Here is a 25,258-nt window from a genome sequence, read left to right on the forward strand (position 1 = left end):
AGAGGAAGCATGATGGCAGCAATAATGATATATATTTTTATTTAAATTTAAAATTTTGAGGTAATTTTAGATAGCGGTGTATGTGAATGAGTTAATATAGAGTGGTCCCATGTACCCTGTATTTACTTTACCCCAATGGTAGCATTTTGAAAAACTATAATTTAATATTATAATTGTATATATTGACCTCTATAGATTACAGTCATGACTTGAAACATTTCCATCACTGGGAGGATCCCCTCATGTTGCACTTTTATAACTACACTGCTTTTCATCCTCCGCCCGCTTCTTTACCCCCAATAACTTTTCATCTGTTCTCCATTTTTACAATTTGTCTTTTTTTTTTTTTTAAGGTCAATATTTTATTTTATTTTATTTTATTTTTTTATTAATCATTGTTCATATACAGTTTTCTCCTTTTTACTCCCAATCCAGTTCCCCCTCCCACCCACCCCCCCCCCTTCCCTCCCATTACCACCCTCCCCTTAGTCTATGACCATGTGTCCTTTAAGTTTGTTCCTGTGAACCCTTCCCACTGTCCCCCTTAAATTCCCTCTTCTCTCCCCTCCGGTCACCATCAGCCTGTCCTCTATTTCAGTGTCTTTGGTTACATTTTTGCTTGTTTCTTTGTTTTGTTATTTAGGTTCCTGTTAAAGGTGAGATCATATGGTATTTGTCTTTCACTGCCTGGCTTGTTTCGCTTAGCATAATGTTTTCCAGCTCCATCCACGCTGTTGCATAGGGTAGGAGCTCCTTCTTTCTTTCTGCTGCATAGAATTCCATCATGTAAATGTACCATAGTTTTTTGATCCATTCATTTACTGATGGGCATCTAGGTTGCTTCCAGCATCTAGCTATTGTAAATTGTGCTGCTATGAACATTGGGATGCATAGGTTCTTTTGAATTGGTGTTTTAGTATTCTTAGGATAGAGTCCCAGTAGTGGAATTGCAGGGTCAAAAGGCAGATCCATTTTTAGTTTTCTGAGGAAGTTCCATATTGCTTTCCATAGTGGTTGTACCAGTCTGCAGTCCCACCAACAGTGCACTAGGGTCCCCTTTTCTCCACAACCTCTCCAACACTTGTTGTTTGTTGCTTTGTTTATGATGGCCATTCTGTCTGGTGTGAAGTGGTATCTCATTGTGGTTTTTAATTTGCATCTCTCTGATAGCTAGCGATATTGAACATCGTTTCATGTGTCTTTGGATCCTCTGTATGTCCTCCTTGGAGAAGTGTCTATTCAAGTCCTTTGCCCACTTTTTAATTGGATTCCTTGTCTTCTTAGAGTACAGTCGTGTAAGTTCTCTATATATTTTGGAGATTAGACCCTTGTCTGAGGTGTCATTGGCAAATATGTTTTCCCATACAGTTGGTTCTCTTTTAATTTTTCATACTGTTTTCTTTAGCTGTGCAGAAGCTTTTAATTTTGATGAGGTCCCATTTGTTTATTCTTTCCTTTATGTCCCTTGCTCTAGGGGACACGTCAGTAAAAAGTCTCTTCGTGAAATATCTGAGATTTTCTTACCTACGTTCTCCTCTAGGACTTTAATGGTGTCATGTTTTATATTTAAGTCTTTTATCCACCTTGAATTAATTTTTTGTATATGGTGTAAGTTGGTGCTCAAGTTTCATTTTTTTTGCACGTGGCTGTCCAGTTCTCCCAACACCATTTGTTGAAGAGGCTATTTTTATTCCATTTTATATTGCTGCCTCCTTTGTCAAATATTAATTGACCATAGAGACTTGGGCTTATTTCTGGGCTCTCTGTTCTGTTCCATTGGTCTATGTGCCTGTTTTTATGCCAGTACCAGGCTGTTTTGATTACAGTAGCCTTGTAATATAGTTTAGTGTCGGGTATTGTGATCCCTCCTACTTTACTCTTCTTTCTCAATATTGCAGCAGCTATTCGGGGTCGTTTATAATTCCATATAAATTTTTTGAAGTGTTTGTTCTATGTCTGTGAAATATGCCATTGGTACTTTAATAGGAATTGCATTGAATGTGTAAATTGCTTTGGGTAGTATGGACATTTTGATGATATTAATTCTTCCAATCCATGAACACGGTATATGTTTCCATTTGTTTGTGTCTTCCTTGATTTCTTTCTTCAGTGTTGTGTAGTTTTCTGAATACAGGTCTTTTACCTCTTTGGTTAGGTTTATTCCTAGATATTTTATTTTTTCTTTTTTGCTATTTCAAATGGGATTTTTTTCCTTGATCTCTGCTTCTGCTGTTTCATTGTTGGTGTACAGAAATGCCTTTGATTTCTGGATATTGACTTTGTATCCCGCTGTTTTGCCAAATTCATTTATTAGGTCAAGCAGTTTTTTGGTAGAGTCAATAGGATTTTCTATGTATACTATCATGTCGTCTGCAAACAGTGATAGTTTTGTTTCCTCCTTTCCGATTTGGATGCCTTTTATTTCTTTTTCTTGTCTGATTGCTGTGGCTAAAACTTCCAGTACTATATTGAATAGAAGTGGTGAAAGTGGACAGCCTTGTCTTGTTCCTGATCTTAATGGAAAAGGTTTTAATTTTTGCCCATTGAGAATGATGTTGGCTGAAGGTCTCTCATATATGGCCTTTATTATGTTGAGGAATGCTCCCTCTATTCCCACTTTGCCGAGTGTTTTTATCATGAATGGGTGCTGTACCTTATCAAATGCTTTTTCTGCATCAATTGATATGATCATGTGGTTTTTTGTCTTTGCTTTTGTTTATGTGATGTATTACATTTACTGATTTGAGAATATTGAAACCATCCTTGCATCCCTGGGAATGAATCCCACTTTGGTCATGGTGTATGATCTTTTTAATGTATTGTTGGATGTGTTTGCCAGTATTTTGTTGAGGATTTTAGCGTCCATGTTCATCAGTGATATTGGCCTGAAGTTTTCTTTCTTTGTTGTGTCTTTATTTGGTTTTGGAATTAGGATGATGTTGGCCTCATAAAAAGAGTTTGGGAGACTCCCATCTTTTTGGATTTTTTGGAATAGTCTGTGAAGGATAGGGGTTAGCTCTTCCTTAAATGCTTTGTAGAATTCTCCTGTGAAACCATCTGGTCCCGGGCTTTTGTGTGTTGGGAGTTTTTTGATTACTGCTTCAATTTCTTTTGTTGTTATTGGTCTGTTCAGACTTTCTGCTTCTTTTTCATTGAGTTTTGGAAGATTATATTTTTCTAGAAAGTTGTCCATTTCATCTAGGTTTTCAAATTTTTTGGCATACAGTTCTTCGTAGTAATTTCTTACAATCCTTTGTATTTCTGTGGTATCTGTTGTAATCTCTCCTCTTTCATTTCTGATTGTGTTTATTTGGGTCTTCTCTCTTTTTTTTCTTGATGAGTCTGCTTAAAGGCTTGTCTATTTTGTTTATCTTTTCAAAGAACCAGCTCTTGGATTCATTGATCCTTAGAATTGTGCTTTTAGTCTCTATATCATTTAATTCTGCTCTGATCTTGGTTATTTCCTTCCTTCTGCTTGCTCTGGGCTGTCTTTGTTGTTGTTCCTCGAGTTCTTGTAGACGTAGGGTTAGGTTGTTTGTTTGGAAAGTTTCTAACCTTTTTAGGTGGGCCTGTATCGCTATGAACTTCCCTCTCAGGACTGCCTTGGCTGTGTCCCATAAGTTTTGGGTTGTAGTGAGTTCGTTTTCATTTGTTTCCAGAAACCTTTTGATTTCTTCCCTAATATCATTCTTGACCCATTCATTGTTTAATAGCATGCTATTTAATCTCCATGATTTTGAGTGTTTTTGGTTTTTTTCCTTCGGGTTGGTTTCTAGCTTCAGTCCCTTGTGGTCTGAGAAAATGCTTAGTATGATTTCAATTTTCTTGAAATTCTTGAGGCTTGTTTTGTGTCCTATCATGTGGTCTATCTTTGAGAATGTTCCATGCACATTTGAAAAGAATGTATATTTAGCTTCTTTTGGATGGAGGGCTCGGTATATATCAGTAAAATCCATTTCATCAAGGGTATTGTTCAATGCCACAATATCTTTGTTGATATTTTGTTTAGAAGATCTGTCCATTTTTGATAGTGGGGTGTTAAAATCTCCCACTATAATTGTGTTGCTGTCCATATCTTTCTTGAAGTCCTCTAAGATTTTCTTTATGTATTTTGGTGCTCCTATGTTGGGTGCATATATATTTACAATATTTATGTCTTCTTGATGGATTCTTCCCTTGAGTATTATGAAGTGACCTTCTGGGTCTCTCTTTATGGACCTTTTTTGGAAGTCTATTTTGTCTGATATGAGTATTGCTACCCCAGCTTTTTTTTCTTGACCATTTGCTTGGAAGATTTGTTTCCAGCCCTTCACTTTCAGCCTGTGTAGGTCTTTTATCCTGAGGTGGGTCTCTTGTAGACAGCAGATATGTGGGTCATTTTTTCTTATCCAATCAGCTATTCTATGTCTTTTGATTGGAGCATTTAATCCATTTACGTTTAAGGTTATTATTGATAGGTACTTATTCATTGTCTTTTATGTATGTGTGTTCCTCTCTCTCTCTCTCTCTCTCTCTCTCTCTCTTTCTTCTCTCCTCCTTAAAGCAGTCCTTTTAGAATCTCTTGCAGAGCTGGTTTGGTCGAGGTGTATTCTTTTAGACTTTTTTTTGTCTGGGAAGCTTCTTATTTGGCCTTCAATCTTGATCGAGAGCCTTGCTGGATATAGTAGCCTTGGTTGCAGACCTCTGGTTCTCATTACCTGAAGTATTTCTTGCCATTCTCTTCTGGCTTGAAGTGTTTCCATTGAGAAGTCAGCTGTTAGCCTTATTGGGGCTCCCTTGTATGTTATTTCCTTCTTCTCCCTTGCTGCCTTTAAGATTCTCTCTTTGTCTTGAAATTTTGTCATTTTAATTATGATGTGCCTTGGGGTGGGTCTCTTTGGGTTCCTCTTGATTGGGACTCTCTGTGTTTCCTGGATTTGTGTGACTTTTTTCTCTCGTCAAATTAGGGAAGTTCTCCTTCATTACTTGTTCAACTAGGTTTTCGATCCCTTGCTCTTCTTCTTCACCTTCTGGTATCCCTATTATACGGATATTATTACGTTTCATATTGTCTTGCATTTCTCTTAATCCCTCCTCATTCTTTCTGAGCCTCTTTTCCTTTTCTTGCTCTTTCTGGATGCTGTTTTCTACTTTGTCCTCCAGCTCGCTAATCCGATCTTCTGCTTCATCGATCTTGCTTTTCATTCCTTTTACTGTGTTCTTCAGTTCAGAAATTGTATTCTTCATTTCCTCTTGACCTTTGTTGAGAGTTTCTATTTCCTTTTTCATGTTTATATAGTTTGCAGTGAGATTGATGTAGTTTCCCTCTAATTTCTGAAAGCTCATTGTGAGTTCATTGAACTTCCTGGTAATCATTGTTTTGAACTCACTATCTGATAGTTGGGTTGCCTCTATTTCATTTAGCATTTTTCCTGAGGCTTCCTCGTTTCCCTTCAGTTGGGGGTTGTTTCTTTGTTTTCTCATTGTTCATGGGTTTCTTCTTTGTTCTTTTTGTTTGTTAATTTGAACTGTTCTGGTTCCCTGTATTTATGGTGTGAACTTCTGTGGTAGAATTTTTGTGTGTTTTAGTGGTGCAATCTCCTTCGTGTATCCTGGTGGTCACAGCTTCCCCCTACTCTTTTTTGGGATCAGTTGGAGGAGTAAGGCAAAATGGTTTAAAACAGCAAGATAGTATACTATGATATTTACTTTAGCAGCCAGTAGAGAAGAGATGGGTTATCCTTTGGCTCCTTATAGTGTTAACCGTGATCCTCCACCCCCCTATCCACGTTTTAGAAAGGATGGAAAGAAGGTAAGACTCTTACTGGGGACGAGAGGATTGTTAGTTGGATCTAGAAAGCTGTGAGGCTGTGGGAGGTCAGCTTCTAAGGTAGGGTTGGACTAAAGATTAGTATATAGGAGTAGTGAGTAACAGAATAGAGACAACCCCCCACAATAGTATAGTTCAGAAAATTGCAAAGTGGGCTGAGATCAGGTAGGGGGTATTGAGAAGCATTTACAATTGTATAGACTAGGTCTTACTAGCAGTAATAGTAAAGTGACAGTCTTGTGGCAGAATCGATGAGGTCTAGATAACAAGAATAAAGAGTATAGAACCTTGAGAAGTGTATTAATGGAACGCAGATGAAGGATAGTAACTTATCAATATCTTGTGACTGAGATACCAGGGGGGAACCTATCAAATGACAGTATAACCAGCCAAGCAAAGAAGATTATACAGAAAGAGAAAGAGTACCAAAATATTATTAAAATAAAAAATGTCGTAAAAGTGAGAAAAAGATAATACAAATTTACAGTAACTTGCAAGATTAAAACAAAAGGAAAGAAAAGCAGAAGATGGAGTGCAGGAGAGCTAAATTTGGAGTGGAAAGAATAATATTAGGTTGAATGGAAGAGAAACATAAGGGATTGTGATATAAAAATAATGAGAATTGAAAAAAAAAGTCACATAAAACACAAGATAAAATCAGTCAACCAACAACAGCCAGAGAAACCAATAAAAACCAAACAAAACCAAAAAAGAAACAAACAAACAAACAACAAACAAACAAAAAAAACCTCTTGTTGGTTTCTAACTGGCCAGACCAGTTTTTCTGATCTTGCTAGCTTCAGCTGGCTGAGGGGCCTTTGAAATGCTTCTCTCTCTCACAACCAGAACTCAGCAAGTCTGTCAGGTACCCGGGGCGCTCCAAGACACACTGGTGCGAGAGAGTGTCTTCCCGATGAAGGTGCGGGAGCCCAGCCGTTTCCAGCTCAGTGTTCCCTGCCAAACGGCTCTCTGACGGAATGTTGGCGCCTTTCCCGGCTCTCCGGTCGGGCTGGCTGGAAATCTCTGAGCCACCACTGAAGGAACGCGCCCAGCCCCTCGTCCCTCCTGGGATCGCAGCGCGCGATTCCTGCCTCCCTATGGGGCACGAGCCGAGCGTGGCCGGCTTGTGCTCACTACCGCTCTGCACTTTCCACCGGGCTAAAGATGCCCCTGGTCCTGTTGGCTAGAGGCTCTCACTTCTCGGCCTCTGGGCGGGATTTCATATTCCCTGGGCGATTTTTTTCTCAGTCCAACTGGCCAATGTGTTCCTTCTAGGAACCCGTTCTCCCCTGGAGTTGCTCACCCCTGTATTCGGGGGAGGGAGGGAGCAGCAACTTCCCTCTCCCGGGATCCCTGGGGCAGAGCCCGGAGCACCGGGCGGGCCTGGGGTCTGCGCACCCCCAGAGCCCGCGCTGATTCTTGGGCCCCTTTTGTCCTGTATCCGTCTTCTTACCGTCTGGTTTTCCAATAATTTCTGATGTCCTGCTTTCAAAAGTGATTCGGCAACCCAGCCCACTTGCTCTGCCTCTCCACCGATCCGCGAGTTTCCCCGCTCTTCACAGAAGCCGAGAAAAACGCTGCCTACAGTAAGGCCGCCATCTTCCTCCCACAATTTGTCTTTTCAATAATGTTATATAAATGAAGTCTCACTCTACGTTACCTTTTGAAATTAGCTTTTTATAGTCATCATAATTTTCTGGAGATTGATCCAGTTACTTTCATTCCTTTTAACTGTTAAGCACAATAATATTCCTTGGTATGGGGGTTAGCTTCCTAGAGCTGCCATTACAAAGTACCACAAACTGGGTGGCTTAAAAACATACATTTATTGTCTCATAGTACTGGAGACCAGAAGTCTGAAATAAGGTATCAGCAGGCTGGTTTCTGAGGAAGACTCTGTTCCATGCATCTCTCCTAGCTTCTGCTGTTGGCTGGCAGTCCTAGGCACTGCTTGGTTCATAGAAGCATCACCCTAGATTTTGCCTCCATCTTTGTATGGTGTTCTGCCTGTCTCTTCTCCATATCCAGATTTTCCTCCTCTTACAAGGATACCAGTCATATGAATTAAGGGCCCATGGACTCCAGTATGACCTCATCTTAACTAATTATGTTTGCAACAACCCATTTCCAATTAAGGTTATATTCTGAGGTTCTTTTTAAAAATTTTTAAAATATATTTTATTGATTATGCTATTACAGTTGTCCCATTTTACCTCCCTCACTCTCCTCCACCCTGCACACCCTCTGCCACCCACATTGCTCCCTTTTTTAGTTCATGTCCATGTGTCATACTTATAAGTTCTTTGGCTTCTACATTTCCTATACTATTCTTATCCTCCCTCTGTCTATCTTTTACCTACCATCTATACTATTTATGCTCTGTACCTTTTCCCCCTCTCTCCCCCTCTCACTCCCCTGTTGCTAACCCTCCATGTTATCTCCATTTCTGTGGTTCTGTTCCCATTCTAGTTGTTTGCTTAGTTTGCTTTCTTTTTATTTTTGTTTTGTTTTAGGTGTGGTTGTTAATGACTGTGAGTTTGCTGTCATTTTACTGTTCATATTTTTTTTCTTTTTCTTAGATAAATCCCTTTAACATTTCATGTTATAAGGACTTGGTGATAATGAACTCCTTTAACTTGACCTTATCTGGGAAGCACTTTATCTGCCTTTCCATTCTAAATTAATGCTTTGCTGGATAGAGCAATCTTGGGTGTAGGTCCTTGCCTTTCATGACGTCAAATACTTCTTTCCAGCCCCTTCTTGCCTGTAAGGTCTCTTTTGAGAAATCAGCTGACAGTCTGATGGGAACTCCTTTGTAGGCAACTGTTTCCTTAACTCTTGCTGCTTCTAGGATTCTCTCCTTCATTTTAATCTTGGCTAATATAATTATGATGTGCCTTGGTGTGTTCCTGCTTGGGTTCAACTTCTTTGGGATTCTCTGAGCTTCCTGGACTTCCTGGAAGTCTATTTCCTTTGCCAGATTGGGGAAAGGAAATCTTTATTATTTGTTTAAATGATGTTTCCACTTGTTGCTCTTATTCTTCTCCTTCTGGCACCCCTATAATTCGGATGTTTGAATGTTTGAAGATGGCCTAGAGGTTCCTAAGTCTCTTTTCATTTTTTTGAATTCTTATTTCTTCATTCTTTTCTGTGTGGTTGTTTCTTTCTTCCTTCTGGTCTACACCATTGATTTGAGTCCCACTTTCCTTCCCATCACAATTGGTTCTGTGTATATTTTCCTTTATTTCACTTAGCATAGCCTTTATTTTTTCATCTAATTTGTGACCAAATTCAACCAATTCTGTGAGCATCCTGATTACCAGTGTTTTGAACTGTGTATCTGATAGGTTGGCTGTCTATTTGTCGCTTAGTTGTATTTTTTTCTTGGAGCATTGATCTGTTCTTTCATTTGGGCCATTTTTTTGTATTGGTGTACCTGTTACATAGTAAGGGGTGGAGCCTTAGGTATTCACCTGGTCGGGGCAACCCAGGTGGCTGGGTTGTGATGCTGTATGTGAGGAAGGGATCTGAGAGGGACCATTGGTGCTTGCTCCACTCTCTGCCGGCTTTCAATCACTTCCCCGGCTTCCCACAAGCAAATTGGGCCCCCCTGGCACTGATTCCCATGTGCGTGGGCTTGTGTATGTTCTAGGACCCTGTGGGTCTCTCCAATGGACTCTCCTGTGAGGGTGGGATTTTCTCCTGCTGCTGCCTCAATCCCCGCAGGTGTTTTCTATCAGTGGTTTGAGGCTTTATTTCCCTGCCCTAGGGCCCTGGGTAGCACAGTCTGTTTCACTCCCCAGTTGTTCCTCCCGGTTTAACTGTGCATGAATGTGGGACCACCCAGTCCACAATCTGCCACCTCTTTGGGTCTGCCAGCTGCCACCTTGCCCACCTTGCCCACCTTGGTCCTCCAGCCACTGCCTTGCTGCGAGTCCTCTGTGCTGGGCTACCTGTGTCTGCACCTCCTACCTGTCTAAATGAATGTGTCTTCTTTAACTCCTTGGTTGTTGGACTTCCATTACAGTTTGATTTTCTGTCAATTCTGGTTGTTTTTTGTTTTTAAATTGTTGTCCTTCTTTTGGTTGTGCGAGGAGGCATAGTGTATCTACCTATGCCTCCATCTTGGCCGGAAGTCCTGATTCTGAGGTTTTAAGGTTAGGATTTGAACATATCTTTTTGGAGGACACAGTTCAACCCATAACAGTGTACATATACCATGCTTTGTCTAATCATTCATCCTTTTAAGAGCATGTGATTTGTTTCCAATTTTTGGTTATATACAAATGAAGATGTTGCAAACATTTATGTATGGGTTTTTGTATGAACAAAAGTTTTAATTTCTCAGCCCTGGCTGGTGTAGCTCAGTGGATTGAACACATGCTGCGAACCAAAGCATTGCAGGTTTGATTCCCAGTTAGGGCACATTCCTGGGTTGCAGGCCATGGCCCCCAGCAACTGCACATTGATGTTTCTCTCTCTCTCTCTCTCTCTCTCTCTCTCCCTCCCTTCCCTCTCTAAAAAATAAATAAATAAAATCTTTTAAAAAAAAGTTTTAATTTCTCTAGGATAAATACCCAGGGTACAGCTGCTAGTTGTGTGGTAATTGCATATGTAGTTTTGAATAGTGATTGTACCCTTGATACATTTCTGTCAGCAGTGGGTGAATGATCAGTGTCTTATCCTCACCAGCATTTAAAAAAATTTGACCCATTATAATCTGCGTGTAGTGATGTCTCATTTTTTTGAATTAAGACTTTATTTTTTAAAGCAGTTTAAGTTTCACAGCAAAACTGAGGGGTAGGTACAGAGATTTCCCAAATATTCTTGACCCCTCACATGCATAGCCTCCCCCAATATGAGCATCCCCCACCAATTGATGATCCCACAGTAACACATCATTATCACCCAAAATTCATAGTTTACATTAGGTTGCACTCTTGGTGGTGTTTATTCTGTGAGTTTGAATAATGTGTAATGACACTTATTCATCATTATGGTGTAATACAGAATTTTTTCACTAAAAATCCTCTTTCCTCCACTTCTCCCCATTCCCAGCTGCTGAAAATCACTGATCTTTTTACTGTCTATATAGTTTTGGCTTTTCCAGAATGTCACATAGAATCATACATTATGTAGCCTTTTTAGATTGACTTTTTTTTTCCCTTAAAATATGCATTTAAGGTTTCTTTATGTCTTTTCATGACTTGTTAGCTCATTTCTTCTAAATTTTGAACAATATTCTATTGTCTGTATGTACCACAGTTTATTTATCCATTCACCTACTAGAGGATATCTTTTTGGTTGCTTCCAGTCTTTGGCAATTATGAATAAAACTGCTGTGAAAATCCATGTGTGGGGTTTTATGTGAACATAAGTTTTCAACTTTTTTGAGTAAATACTAAGGAGTGTCATTGATGGATCCTATGGCAAGAGTATGTTTAGTTTTGTAAGAAAGTGCCAAACTGTCTTCCAAAGTGGCTGTGCCATTTTGTATTCCCACTAGAAATGAATGAGAGTCTCTGTTGTTCCACATCCTACCAGCATTTGGAGTTGCCAGTGTTCTGGAGTTTGGTCATTCTTATAAATGTGTATTGGTATCTCATTGTTGCTTTAATTTTCATTTCCCTGGTGATATATGATATGCAGCATCTTTTCATATGCTTAGTTGCCCCCTGTTTATATTCTTTGGTCAGGTGTCTATTACGGTCTTTGGCCTATTTTTTTTTTTTTGAGCATTTCTTTTAAAAAATTTTTGTTAAAGATTTTATTTATTTACTTTTAGGGAGAGAAGAAGGGAGGGAAAGAAACATCATGTGCAAGAGATACATTGATTGGTTGCCTCTTGCATGCCCCCAACTAAAGACCTGGCCCAGAACCTAGGCATGTGCCCTGATGTGCCCTGGGTATTGAACCTCAACCTTTTGGTACGCAGGCTGGCGCTCAATCCACTGAGCCACACCAGCCCTGGCTGGACCATTTTTAAATTGGGTTGATTTCTTATTGTTGACATTCAGTTGTTTGCATGTTTTAGATAACAGTCCTTTATCAGATGTGTCTTTTGCAAATCATTTTCCTCCTACGGCTTCTCTTCTCATTCTTTTGATATTCTTTACAGAGCGGAAGTTTTTAATTTTGATTAAGTCCAGGTTATCAGTTATTTGTTTCATGAATTGTACCTATAGTGTTGTATCTAAAAAATCATCACCATATGCAAGGTTATATAGATTTTCTTTTACGTTATCCTCTAGGCATTGTATTGTTTTTATGTTTTACATTTAGGTCTGTGGTCCATATGCATTAATTTTTTTGTAAATTGTGTAATGTCTGTGTCTAGATTCTTTTTTTTTTTTAATTTTTGTATATGGCTATCCAATTGTTCCAGGACCATTGTTGAAAATGTATCTTTTCTCCCTTGTTTTGATCATTTTGGAAGATCTTGTTTGTATTCAGGGTAAAATAAAGGCGAAATAACAGTAATACTTAGAGATTGTAAACACCATGAGAAATTGTTTAAAAATAGAGCTCTTTTTCTAAACTATGTAACACATATGACTTAAAATCTTTTAAAAGCTTTTTTCCTTTATTTTTATTGTTGACACTATTACAGCTATCCCCCTTTACCTGCCTCCCCCCAGGCTCCCACCTTTTCTCTGGCCATCATAAATTATTATTGTTTTAATTTGAACTTTCTATAATGGTTTAATATTGTCCATTATTTATTTTGTATTTAAATTATGCTAAAACTAATTTATTCACATTCTTTATTTAACTCACAGTCTTTTTTTTTTCTGGTTGAATAATGCTTGTGACTCCTCAATTTTTTTCCTTTTAAATCTGTAGTTTTAGTTGTTACTGGCCACTGCCCAGCCATAAAAACTCTTCCAGTCCAGTTCAACCATTTAAAATAGGTATGATTTTGATTAGGGTTTGTATTAGTTTCCTCCTGCTGCTGTAACAAATTGCCACAAACTTGGTAACTTAAAACAACATGAGTTTTTTCTTTTACTTTTCTGGAGAACAGAAGTCAGAAATGAGTCTTAAGGGCATAAAACCAAGGTTTGATTTTTTCTGATGGCTTTTAGGAAGAAGCTCCTTCTTTGCTTTTTCCAGCTTCTGGAGTCATCCTCAATTTTTGGTTATTAGCCCTTCATCACATTGCTGTTTCTTTTTTTTTTTTATTGTCACATTGCCTTTTCTGACATTACTCCTCCTGCTTCCCTTATCAGATGCTCATGGCTATATTAATAGGGGTCATCTGGATAATCCAGGATACTCTTCCATCTCAACCTTCTCAGCTTAATTATGTCTGAAAACTCCCCTTTGCCATGTAAGGTAACATATTCACAGGTTCTAGGGATAAGGACCTGGTCAACTTCAGGAGACTGTTATTCAGCTAGCCTCACATAGAGTTTAACATATAATACAGTAAATGCTTTTTACTCCCATAAACAGATTTCTAAAAATTTTGTTGAGAGTTTTCAGTTAATATTTCCTTCTTTTTATAATTATGATGTCTTATTTGCCATTTAACTTTTTAAATTTTTTTTGGCATTTTACCCATTTGTTTTTAGGAAATTTGTTTGCAAAAGACCACTGGCAACAGTAATTATTTTAGAATGTTATGATTTTCATGTATACTTTCCTATTGATTTTGTCCACATTTGTGAAATCATTCACCATTTTTTGGACTGATCTGGCAGATGTACATGAAAATACATCTTTACCATTTTACCTTATATATTTTAAATTGTTCCTTATACTGTCATTGTTGTGAATCTTGTGGTAGCTAGGAAATGCAAAGAAGGAAATGTCAGGAAGCTTTAGGTTCATATGAATGTAATTTTTTTCCAGAACTTGGTCCTTATGAGTTTATATTTATAAAAGTGATTGTTTTAAAAACAAACTTTTTATGAAGAGAATCACTGAAAAATAAAAAGAAATTATAACAAATTTATTTTGAAATGGAGATATCATTAAATAAGCAAATACATGAATTTGTCAGAAAATTTCTGTGTATCTAGAATACAGGTTATAGATTGTTGAGTGAAGATGATATAAATAATGATTGCTGTTTTCTGAATTTTTACTTTAGTACTTTGCTAATGATTTTTCAAATGTTATTTTGTTGAATTCTCAGAACAACCCTGACAGTAGGTACTGTTATTATCATCAATATTTCCCAATGATGAAACTGAAGATGAGAAATGCAAAGGGATGAAGTCATGAAGTTGAATCTGTTCAAATTCAGTATAATTGCATTCTTTTTACTATGTCATGATGATTTTATTTCGGAGGTATTCATCAGCTCTGACAGCATAGTATATCCCTTTTCGTTATTTTTGTTATTAACTTCACGGTTTAGAGTGATTTGTCTTTTGAACATTGCTTGGTGTTTTTACAAATAAACTTCATCACTAGTTCTTTCCAACATTTCACTCAATTTTCTATCTTTTTTGTTAGGGTACTCTCCTACTTGTAATATGATTAAGGAGATTTCAGCTTTCTTTATAGATCAACTGAGGTTGCATCCTACTCAATTTGATTGGAATTGAATTTCAAAATATTAATCAGCATCATAGTTATAAGTAAATCTCTCTTAGTGTGCATTCCTTCTGCTTACGATTATTTACTTAGTTTATGCTGATCCTTTTAAGTTCCATTTTAAGAAGGTAACATTCTGACCTTATTCTTTAACTTTGAAGCTTTCTCTACTGATGATCTATTGTTTCTTACATATAAATAACTTCCTTTAGTAGTACATGACACAGTTCTTTAATATATTAATACACTATGTATGGCAGTGTTTCCAGAGGTATTCTTCATCACCACTACCTTTTTCTCTTTTTGTTGTTGTAGCTTAAATGTGGATGAGTTAGTTTGAAATATCCCCTAGGGGTAGCCTCCAAGGAGTAAAAAGTCACAACAAGGCAACATGTGGACCATGTAGTTATCTAAATGAAGGCTTGGGAAGTCTGTTGTCTTTATAGTGATGACATTGGAAAGATTTGGGAGACTTATGCTCATTCCCTTACTCACAGCTCAGCCCAGCTTCCCCCAAATTGAAACACACACCCCTCACAATGCACAAACAGTTTGGTCCCAGGCTGTCCACTTGATTTGATTTATTTTACTCTGTGTACAGATTTGACTCTAGCTATATTACATTTGAGATATGAAATAAATTTAAGATTCTGCTTCAGTCATGTTAATTCATTTTAGGCCCTATGCTTCTGGTCTTAAATGTCTATAATCTGTGAGGTAGATGGTTTAGCTGTAAAATAAAATGAATGCCATAGATCAAAATATATTTGAAAGCATCTTGAATTTGGTTTTTGCTTCCAATATTTTCTTTCATTTTGTTAATGCTAGCATTTAATAACTACTGTGAGGATTCAAAATCTGTTTAGTTTTATAGTTCTTCTGATTTAGTAGGACTCACAAAGGTGAAAACAGAAGAATATTTTTGGGTTTCTTTAAAGTCTGTATTTCTTAAAGAAGTCCAGATAATTAATATTTAATGTGTTCTTTTTTAGTATTGTGCTTCTGATAAGCCAAAAACAGACACTTGAAGAGCTGAAACAGTCAGTGCAGCAGCTGAGGTGCACCGAGGAAAAGTTTACAGCACAGAAAGAATTACTAGAGCAAAAAGTGCAAGAAAATGATGGAAAAGAGCCACCTCCGGTAATAAATTATGAAGAAGATGCACGATCAGTTACATCTATGGTAAGCCAAAGAGTAATCAAACAAGAAGTCCAAAAGAGTCGTATATAGGTAATAAGTGAATACAAAAGTTGATTCTGGTTTACTATAACAAATTGTTACTCTTGTTAATATGCAGGTCCTATTAAACTTGTTTGTAAATGCAAAATAGACTTGTCAGTCACCTTCAGGTCACTTGGAGAGCACTTTCAGGAACCATCTATAGAGTCAGAGGAAAAAGCTCTTCTCTTGCCTTCAAAACTGAAAACAAAGACTGCAGTTGTTTTTATTCCTGGGAGACAGCAGGAAGGTAGGGTATTATTCTTAAGATAGAAGTAAGAAATAAGGAGAAAGTTATTTATTGTTAATTTTTTCTTCTTAAGAACAGCAGAATCTTTTTTATCTGTGTTTTCACAATAAGGTTTTTTTCTTACAGATATATTTAAACTATAATAAACACATTTAAGTCCACCAACTAGAAATTAAACTTATTTCATGTAGCTTTATTAACTGTTTAAGAATGCCTAGTACAAAAATACTTTCCCTCTCTCCCTTTATTCCTTCATTTCTTTCTTCCTTTCATCTTATGTTGGTGGTTCTCACCAAGGGGCAATTTTACTCCCCTCACCCTGGAGATATTTGGTAATCTTTCAAGACATTTTTGATTTTCATAGTTAGTAATTGCTATTGTTATTTAGTAGGTAGACTCTGGTGATGCTGCTAAGCATCCTGCAATGTACAGGACAGCCCCACCCTTCACATACAGAACAAAAAATTAATCCAAATGTCAGTAATGCCAAGGTTGAACAAGCCTGAGCTATATCCTTGGCTTTTTCTGTGGGTAGCTGGATGCAGTCTACATTAAGAACCATCATAGATGTTACAGTTAATATTTAATAACTTTTAGTTTATGTGGTTCTGAATAGTGTGGTTTGAGTATTAAACAGCCAAAAGTCTCATAGGAAGAAAAAAATCTGTGTTTGAAAATGTGATAAATGTGGAAATGAATATGAAGTATTAAAATATTGTGATTATTGCCATTTTTGTTATTAACTGAGTCAGAGTAATTTTTACATTATATTGTGAATTATAATTACAGTTCTTTGCTCTCCTTTACTGTCCTGTCAGATAAAAAAGACCCTACTGGAGTTCTGTTCTTGCTTTATGATCTTGGATTACTATCTGGCATATGCATTCCTTCAGAGAAACTTCTGAAGTTTTTTCATTTACTTTGTTTTTGGAAACCTTAGCTAGTAAATGTTTTGTGTTTTGAGTGTGGTTTATAATATTTCTTTGTCTCATGTGGGTGTTGAAAAATTGGTTACTTTATAGCTTTAGGCAGATAGGTTAAAACTGGCAATCTAACTATTTTTAGTAATTCTGTGTGCATATGATCCCCTGTTGGCATTATTATTATGATAGAAAAAAAGACGTTATTAAAGTCACTAGATGTAGCTTATCTCCACTTGATAACTACAACTAAAAACTTCATTTTGACATTTAAAATATACTAGTTGCCATGGCTGATGTGACTCAGTGGACTGAGCGCTCACCTGCAAACCAAAGGGTTGCCAGTTTGATTCCCAGCCGGGGCACATGCCTGGGTTGCAGGCCAGGTCTCCAGTAGGCAGCGCGTGAGAGGCAACAACACAATGATGTTTCCCTCCCTTTCTTTCTCCATCCCTCCCCCCTGTTAAAAATAAAGAGAATCTTTAAAAAATAAAATAAAATAAAATATACTAGTTCATTAATTTTTATTTATTAGAACTCATGATCATTTAGGCTTTTTTATCTTTCATAATAATTGAAAAGAAGCTTTTTAAATAAATGAATATATAAGGTGTCAGAGAGAATGTATAATAAAGTTTAAACTCTATATACATTTCAAACTGTATATACTTCCTGACATGTTCACATTTTCTCTTAAAACAATTTATTCAATAATGATAATACCTTGTAAAGTTTTACAAAGTGATGCAATATATTTCACTTTACTGAATTTATTTTAAATAGTTGAAAATTTAATTATAAATATATCATCTATTCATTGAAGCAGTGACTTTAATTCTTTAAGGAAATTACAAAGGAATACTATAATATACAGTTATACCTTGGTACTCATCAGCTTCAGAACTCATCAAACCCTGTATTTGCATTTTGACGAGAAAAAAATATTTCAGCACTTGGCACTTGCTCAGAACTCCATTGCACTTGCTAGAACTTGTATGAGTCATGATGCCACACAGCAAAAAAAAAAAAATGCTTCATAACTCCTCACGTTTGTGTTTGGTACTCATCAGTTTTTGCACTTGTCACGAGTTCCAGGATGCATTAAAGATGACTTCAGAGATATGACTGTATGTAGTTTAAAGTAATAAAATAACATTTTATAACTAAGTCATTCCCCAGATTGATGACAATTGATGTGATTTTACAGAGTATTTTATAAAACAAGCAGAAGTATTTGTGGTGCATAGTTTTTAAAACTTAATAATTTAAAAATAACTTAAATTTAAAAAATTGTTACATAATTAAGCATTATTTTATGAATACTAATTTTTAAAGAGCCTGAAATTAACATAAGCAAATCCGTCCTCTTTATAAATTTCATCCTCATAAGTGGTGCAAAATTTCAACAAGGAAACAGTTGAATATTGGAAGAATTGAAAAAACTAAAAATCAAACTATGATGTGATGGAAAATAGTGAAAACTGGCTTAAATGTTATGAAGAGTAGAGAGACAATTAACTATTCTACATGATCCTAATTAATGGCCGAGTTAACCAAAACATTAATTCTTCATGGATGAATGCTTCTATAGAACTATAGTGCCTAAAGAACTATGCCACTGAAAATGAGTGGGCCCTGGATTGTGTATTCTTATAAAAATTCCAAGGTGATTCAGAAGTGTAATCAGAGTTTGGATTATATAGTCAGGTTAATAGATGTATTGATGTTTATTTTGGCAATGCAATTTGATGAAAATTAAAGCCCATGTATTAATTCACAGAAACCTTTAAATATTTTTTGCAGCAGATAATATAATCATCTCTGTCATGAAGAATTGTGCTTCTAATGGTGTCTTTTTTCACCATGTCTAATTTTGCCCAAAATACAAAGGAGAAACTGATAAATATTAGGTATCACACAACAATTATTTATAATGGGAGATAATAAATGCCAAGGTGTAGGAACAGAGCAGGGTAGAGGGGTGGGGATCTAGAGGGTCAGAGGTCGGGACACAGTCTTAAATGAAAGTCAGGATAAGCATCATTGAGAATGTGACATTTGAAGAAAGACTTGAAACAGGGTGCTCTTAAGCTACTTAATTTCTGGGGAAGGAACATTCCAGTCAGAAGGTATATTCCTTGCAAAGACTATAAGACAGGAACATGTTTGTAGTATTCAAGGTATGGTAGGAAAGTCTGAGTGGAGGGGAAACTGAGAATATAGGGAATGCCATGAGAGAAGTAATGGAGAACAGATCTCAGGGCCTTGCAGACTCTAATTAAGGATTTTGGCTGTTCCCTGTGTGAAATGGGAAGTCTTTGGGTTGGGGAGGAGGTTATGACAGAGTAATGACATGCTCTGAGTTTTGATTTAAATGGATCACTATAACTGTGTTGAGAATATACTTAAAAAGAGCAAAGATGGAAAAATGCTAACCCAGGCAATAGAAAAATGATGCTTTGATTAAGGGTAATGGCACAGAAGTGGCATGAACTTTTCAGCTTCTGGATATATTTTGAAGGTTGGGCGCATGACATTTCCTGTGGATTAAATGTGGAGTATGAGAGAGAAGAGTCAAGGATGTCTTTAAGGTTTTCAGCAGGGACATTAGAAGAATGGAATTTGTTTCAAGTGCATGAATAGAACAGCTTTGATGAGGAAGAACAAGACATGTCTTTCATAAAAACAAGTATTTGGGCCTGAAGTTCAGGAGCATGATTTGAACTAGAGCTATAAATTTGAGAATTGTAGGCATCAGATGGTATTTAAACTCATTTGACTGTGGGGTGTCACCAAGTGAGAGAGGATAGATAGAGGAGGAAAGAAACAAAGACCACTCAGGAGCCCTTTGCATTACAGATCTAGGAGAGAAGCAATCACTAAGAGACTGAGAAGGAGAGACCAGTGAGGTGGTACAAGGGAAATTCAAAAGAATTTGGTGTCTTTGAAGTGTTTTACAGGGAAATAATTTGCTGGGTTACATGCTGGGTTAAGGCAAAAAAAGATGTATGGACTGCAGTAATTTTCTAAACTTTTAATATCAGGTGCCCAAGAGGGGAAATATAACATGGAATACAGTGTCTTTAGAAATATTGGCCTAAACCCCTTTCTAAGAAGAGTCCTGAAGGGACAGCCGTACAATGGATCACACTTTGGGAAGTGCTGAAATTAGAAGATAAATCCTTTCTTATGTAATTGGGTTATTGATGGATTAAATGTGCTAATAATTCTGAAGGCATTTTGAGTTGTTTAAATGCTCTATAAACCTAAGGATTATTTTCTTTTCAGCTTCAGTTCTAGCTTGGCAGGGAAGAAGAATTTACCTTCTGGGGTAAACCAGGAGGGTGAACTCTTTGTTAGCTGCCCTAAATGATGATAGAAATACCAGAATTTTCTGATCCCCGAGTCAACATTGGCTGATGTTCCTATTCATTTTATTTATTTATTCAAGAACATCATTTTCCTTCATTTTCTTTTAGCTGCCTAGTTGTAAGAATACAAATTTTCAATCAGTATCTGTTGAATTGAGGAATTGGACTTCCTTTTCACCCCCGAGTAACTTAGTTATTTTACATTATATAAGCATATGCTTTGAACTAACTGTATCATAATTTTTTAAAGGAATCTATAACTACCTCATTTGCCAGGATTTCTATGATGCTGAAATAAGATAATGTGTATAAACATATTTTGTACATTATAAAATACTGTTATAAAATACAAAATTCCATTTCATTTTTTCTAATGTACCTTAGATAACATGAGTTTAATTAGTAGATATTAATTGAGTCCTTAAGTTTGAATTTGAGATTTTTCTGCAGGATTATCTTATGTATTTCTTATTTGTAAAGGCAGGGCCTTAATTAATTTTTCTGAATAGGTAGTATACGTGTACATGTACAAGGGTCTAAGTGTTCCTTAGTCCCTCAGTTGCCTACCTCATAGGTAACCTTCCAGAAGCATTGAATGCATTAGAATGAAACATTCTTGGGCTTGTTGTTAGGAATGATTAAATTTGCACATTTAAAGCACATAGAACAGTGCCTGCCACTTAGTAAACTATTATTGTCTTTTATACAGCTTATATTTGATTATCACAGAAATGATAATGATTTTATGTGTGTGCTTATTTCTCTGCTAATCTTTATTCCTTACTCTTGATATTCTTTTCATTAAACATAAATATTTTTAAATGTGTGTTATTAATTTTTAGATGATAGGTATGTTTGGAATCTACGAGTATTGAATATTTGTTTTCCTTTACCATAATATATTACAAAATATTTTTAAACAAAGTACTATAAAAGTAACTTATGACTTATGTATTGCTGACTGCAGTAGAGTTGACCAGCAAATTTTTCAGGGAAATTTTTGGTGTAATTTAACTACTCAAAGCTCACTTTTTTCTTCTCTTACAGTATCAAAATTTGTATTTAAAATTTTGCACAAAGTAGTTGCACAAAATATTACTTATAATCACATTATTTTAATGCCAGTTTATTTTATAGTTTGAATGAAAGAAAAATTCTAAATGCTATTAGATTATAATTATAGCATCCAGCAAATGCGAGAACAAATATCAGAGACTTTCAGGGTATCAAAGATGTTACTTTATTGGCCAAGTTTAACCTGCGCAGGGGCGAACTCTCAAAGTGTCCAGCGACACAGTGCCCACAAGGAGCTGCAAACGAGAGCCACGCCAAGCGCTTACAACTACGTTCTTATATATGGGCGGGCAAGCAAGCATTATACAGAAGCAGACGTGGCAGTTAGTAATTCGCTTACAAAGACCTCTCACGGGAATTTCAAACCAAGCATTCTTTCATAAGGCGGGAAGGCAGGATGTTTGTTCATTAACCTAGTAATCTCCTGGCTCTAGCTAGCTAGGTTCTTATTTTCTGATTAAAACTACAAAGCATTGCTTATCTACCCTACCCAGGGGAGAGCATCTGCTAGACACAGGATGTTTGCTTAACTGTACTCTGGCTCTTTTATCATTTCTTTTTAGCTACAATGTGGTTCTTGTCTATTAAGGTTAAATTTAGTTCTTAATTTCCTTGTTCCCAACAATGATTATTCATTTCTAAAAAAATTTTCTCCTAAGTTTGCAGTTATGGACAATTTAATTAGCAGCTTTTAGTATTCATATTGCCTTTAAAAAATAAATCTCTGCCCTGGCTGGCGTAGCTCAGTGGATTGAGCACGGGCTGGGAACCAAAGTGTCCCAGGTTCGATTCCCAGCCAGGGTACATTCCTGGGTTGCAGGCCATAACCCCCAGCAACCGCACATTGATGTTTCTCTCCCCTCTCTCTCTCTCTCTCTCCCTCTCTCTCTCCCTCTATCTCTCTCTCTCTCTCTCTCTCTCCCTCCCTTCCCTCTCTAAAAAATAAATAAATAAAATATTTAAAAAAAAATAAAAATAAATCTCCTTGTTGTTAATTTACATTGTACCCCATTATTTTATTCATTCATTCAGTTGAAGCCTGTTTTTCTTTATACTCTATTGATCCCTTCCTCCCAGTATTATTTAAATGCTCTCTTTTAGTAGCAGGGCCAGGGGAAAAAATGTGGGAATTTGAGTCAAATCATTCTGGATAATTGCCTTTAGGTGATTTTTTTTCCTTCATCTGTAAAATGTGGTAATATGTACCTCACAGGATTGTTATCAGTACTAAATGAATGAATGCAAGGGCAAGGTCACATTATTGAGTCCCAGATATAGCCTTAGGAAGGTGCTTAGTACACATTTGACTTTTGTCCCTTTTCTCTCCCCTCTCCTCTCCATTTGTTTCCTCTTCTCTTTTGCCTCTTCTGCCTCTGGTCTCCATTTCTCCTCTTTGCTCCTCTGCCTTATAAATAAAATTAACCAACTTCTGTGGCTATTGTGTGCCCTGGATGGAGACATCCTGGAATAATAGGCACAGTGTCTGCACTCATAGATTTGCATTCAGCAGAGAGAAAAGTGCAATTAACAATCAATTAACAAGAAAACACAGTTAAGTGCTGTGATGAAATTGATTATTAATACTCCTCAGGCTTTAGCCCTCAGCCCTTGACCTTCAGTCCTTTACTTTGTATCTGTTTGAATTGTTTTCCTTCTATAAATCATGATTTGAACATTATTTGATGACTCCAAATCTACAGTTCCAAGGAAATTGGTAATACTGGAATACCACTCAAGATATAGATGGAAATGAAAGGGGAGATGTTCAATGAGTCATGTAATTCTTTCAAAAAATTTTAAATATAATAAACATTTTAGTTTATTAACAATTTTATTATTATTTACACACTAATTAGATTTCCTCCCTGTGGATTAACTGTTTACTTAACTGATAGTTAATGGGCATTTATTCTATGTTAAAAAATTTAAAAAAAACTTTAGACTATTAAATTGTAGGTTTGCACAGCTACAGTGTTTGAAAAGTCATAGGAGAAATAAAATCAATCTGAAGAAGGAAAAAAGATATTTAGATACATGGCTACTTTTTCATAATGTGAATAATGAGATTGCTAAAATTTTTATTCATAAATGAATATAATACATTATTTTCTTTTATATAGTTTTGTTTTTGTTTCTTACTCTAATTAAAATAAATCAACGAAAAAGCAACTATTTGGCATATAAACCATTGCATGACATGTTCAGGATATTCCTTTATAATTTTTTAAAAACATTAATTTTTTTCAATCGAAAAGAAGTTATTCCAGCCTTTCTAATTTATTAACTAATTTTTCTATAAAACTGAATAGTATTTGTTTCAAAATTTATGTGTGAAATGCTTTTATCTTTTGGCTTGAATTGTGGGTAGATATTTGACCTTGCATGAAGAGAGTATTTATATATTTTTATCTCTAGTCTTTTGTCTTGAATTTGGAAAATTTGTATGATATATTAATTTTTGTAATTGAAAGGTTTCATAAAGTGAATAGGCAATATTCATTTGGTTGCTAATGCAATAATTTTTAATACTAATAAATTTTCTTTTATTACAGTATTCTACAGACAGTTATTCCCTAGTGTTAATATTTTAAAAGATTGACCCAACTGTTAGTTTTTAAAGTAATTGGGTTACCATTCAAATCTCAGATGAATGATAAGATCTTAGACTAAGGAAAAGTTTTCTCTATCAGAATATATCCAGAGACCTCCTATTTTTTTTTAAAGATTTTATTTGTTTATTTTTAGAGAGAGGGGAAGGGAGGAAAGGAAACATCTATGTGTGGCTGCCTTTTGCATGCCCCCTAATGGGGACCTGGCCTACAACCCAGTCATGTGCCCTGCCTGAGAATCGAACTAGTGGTCCTTTGGTTCACAGGCTGGCACTAAGTCCACTGAGCCACACCAGCCAGGGCCAGAGATGTTTTAGAACGGAGACTAATTCTTCCAGATAAGTTCTCAAAATTGCTTAAAAAATCATTTCATCCTTGGAAGGGGACACAACTCAATAAAAAAGAATCAGTTATATTACTATATATTTATGTGGTAGGTGATGAGAAGACTATAATAATATAAAAACTTTCAGATTCTTTTATTTGCCTTCATTTTGAAACTGGAATTTATGTTGTCATATTGATGATGTTAGAAACCCAACATTTGAACAACTTGAAGTTTATGTTGTTTAAAACAGTGTAGTTAAGAAACCGGAATGTTGATAGACTAATAGAGGATAATGAGGCCAAAGAAACTAGCATTTATTTTCTCTGTCTTTCCCCTTTCTACCCCCTTCTCTGTGTGCGTGTGTGTGTGTGTGTGTGTGTGTGTATAAAATCTTAATATAAGAATATGAAATTTTTAATGAAAACAAAGGATTATTTTATATACTTGATAAATATCAATTTATAGCTTAATCTTATGCCACATAAAAATAAATTTCAGATTGATTACACAAATATAAAAAATACAGCTGTAAAACAACTGAAGAAAATGTAAGTGAATAATATTTTATGTTGGAAAACAATTAAGTTGCAGGATAAAATCTGGGAACAATATGTGTTGCACATATGACAAGGGATTAATATTTTTAAATATTTAAGTGAATCATCCAAATTATAAAAAAGTAATGCACCAATTAAAAGTGGGCAAAGAACACGAATAAAGAATTTGTAATTAGAGGGAGTATAAACTTTAATAAAAATACGAAAAAATTATTAATTCCCAATAGTAATGAAAATGACTAAAAATGCAATTAGAAAATAACAAGTTATTTAACTCGTCTATCATTAACTACTGTGGCCTCCAGATCAGAACAAATCCGATTATATTTCCCTGTAGAAGAAAGAGAAAAAAAAAGAAAAAGAAAGAAAGGAAGATATAAAGAGTGCATGCCTGGGAGAATAATCTTGGAGCAGTTTAGGGCTGATTGTACCAATGTAATTTAAGAATCAAGTGTAGTTGGAGTAAACTAGTTAAGAGGTTTATAAGAACCTACCAAGTGTGGTCTGAGATTTTCAAATGAAGCAATTCTGACTGGTAAGTCCCAGGTTATGAATGGCAGATTTGATGCTAAAGTTAA

At 36.0% G+C, this 25,258-nt stretch overlaps 1 protein-coding gene across 4 annotated transcripts in view; it reads left to right on the plus strand.

The window, feature by feature from the left end:
* Nucleotides 1-25,258, plus strand: part of FER (FER tyrosine kinase) — a 399,749-nt gene that overhangs the window by 121,999 nt on the left and 252,492 nt on the right. For all 4 annotated transcript variants that reach the window (XM_045837886.1, XM_045837888.1, XM_045837887.1 and 1 more), the window contains one exon: nucleotides 15,346-15,535. In XM_045837886.1, the coding sequence (XP_045693842.1) occupies nucleotides 15,346-15,535 (190 nt within the window). The remainder of the gene's footprint in view (nucleotides 1-15,345; nucleotides 15,536-25,258) is intronic.

Source organism: Phyllostomus hastatus, unplaced genomic scaffold (assembly GCF_019186645.2).
Source record: "Phyllostomus hastatus isolate PE091 unplaced genomic scaffold, TTU_PhHast_1.1 phas_contig_254, whole genome shotgun sequence".
NCBI classification, from domain to species: Eukaryota; Metazoa; Chordata; class Mammalia; order Chiroptera; family Phyllostomidae; genus Phyllostomus; species Phyllostomus hastatus.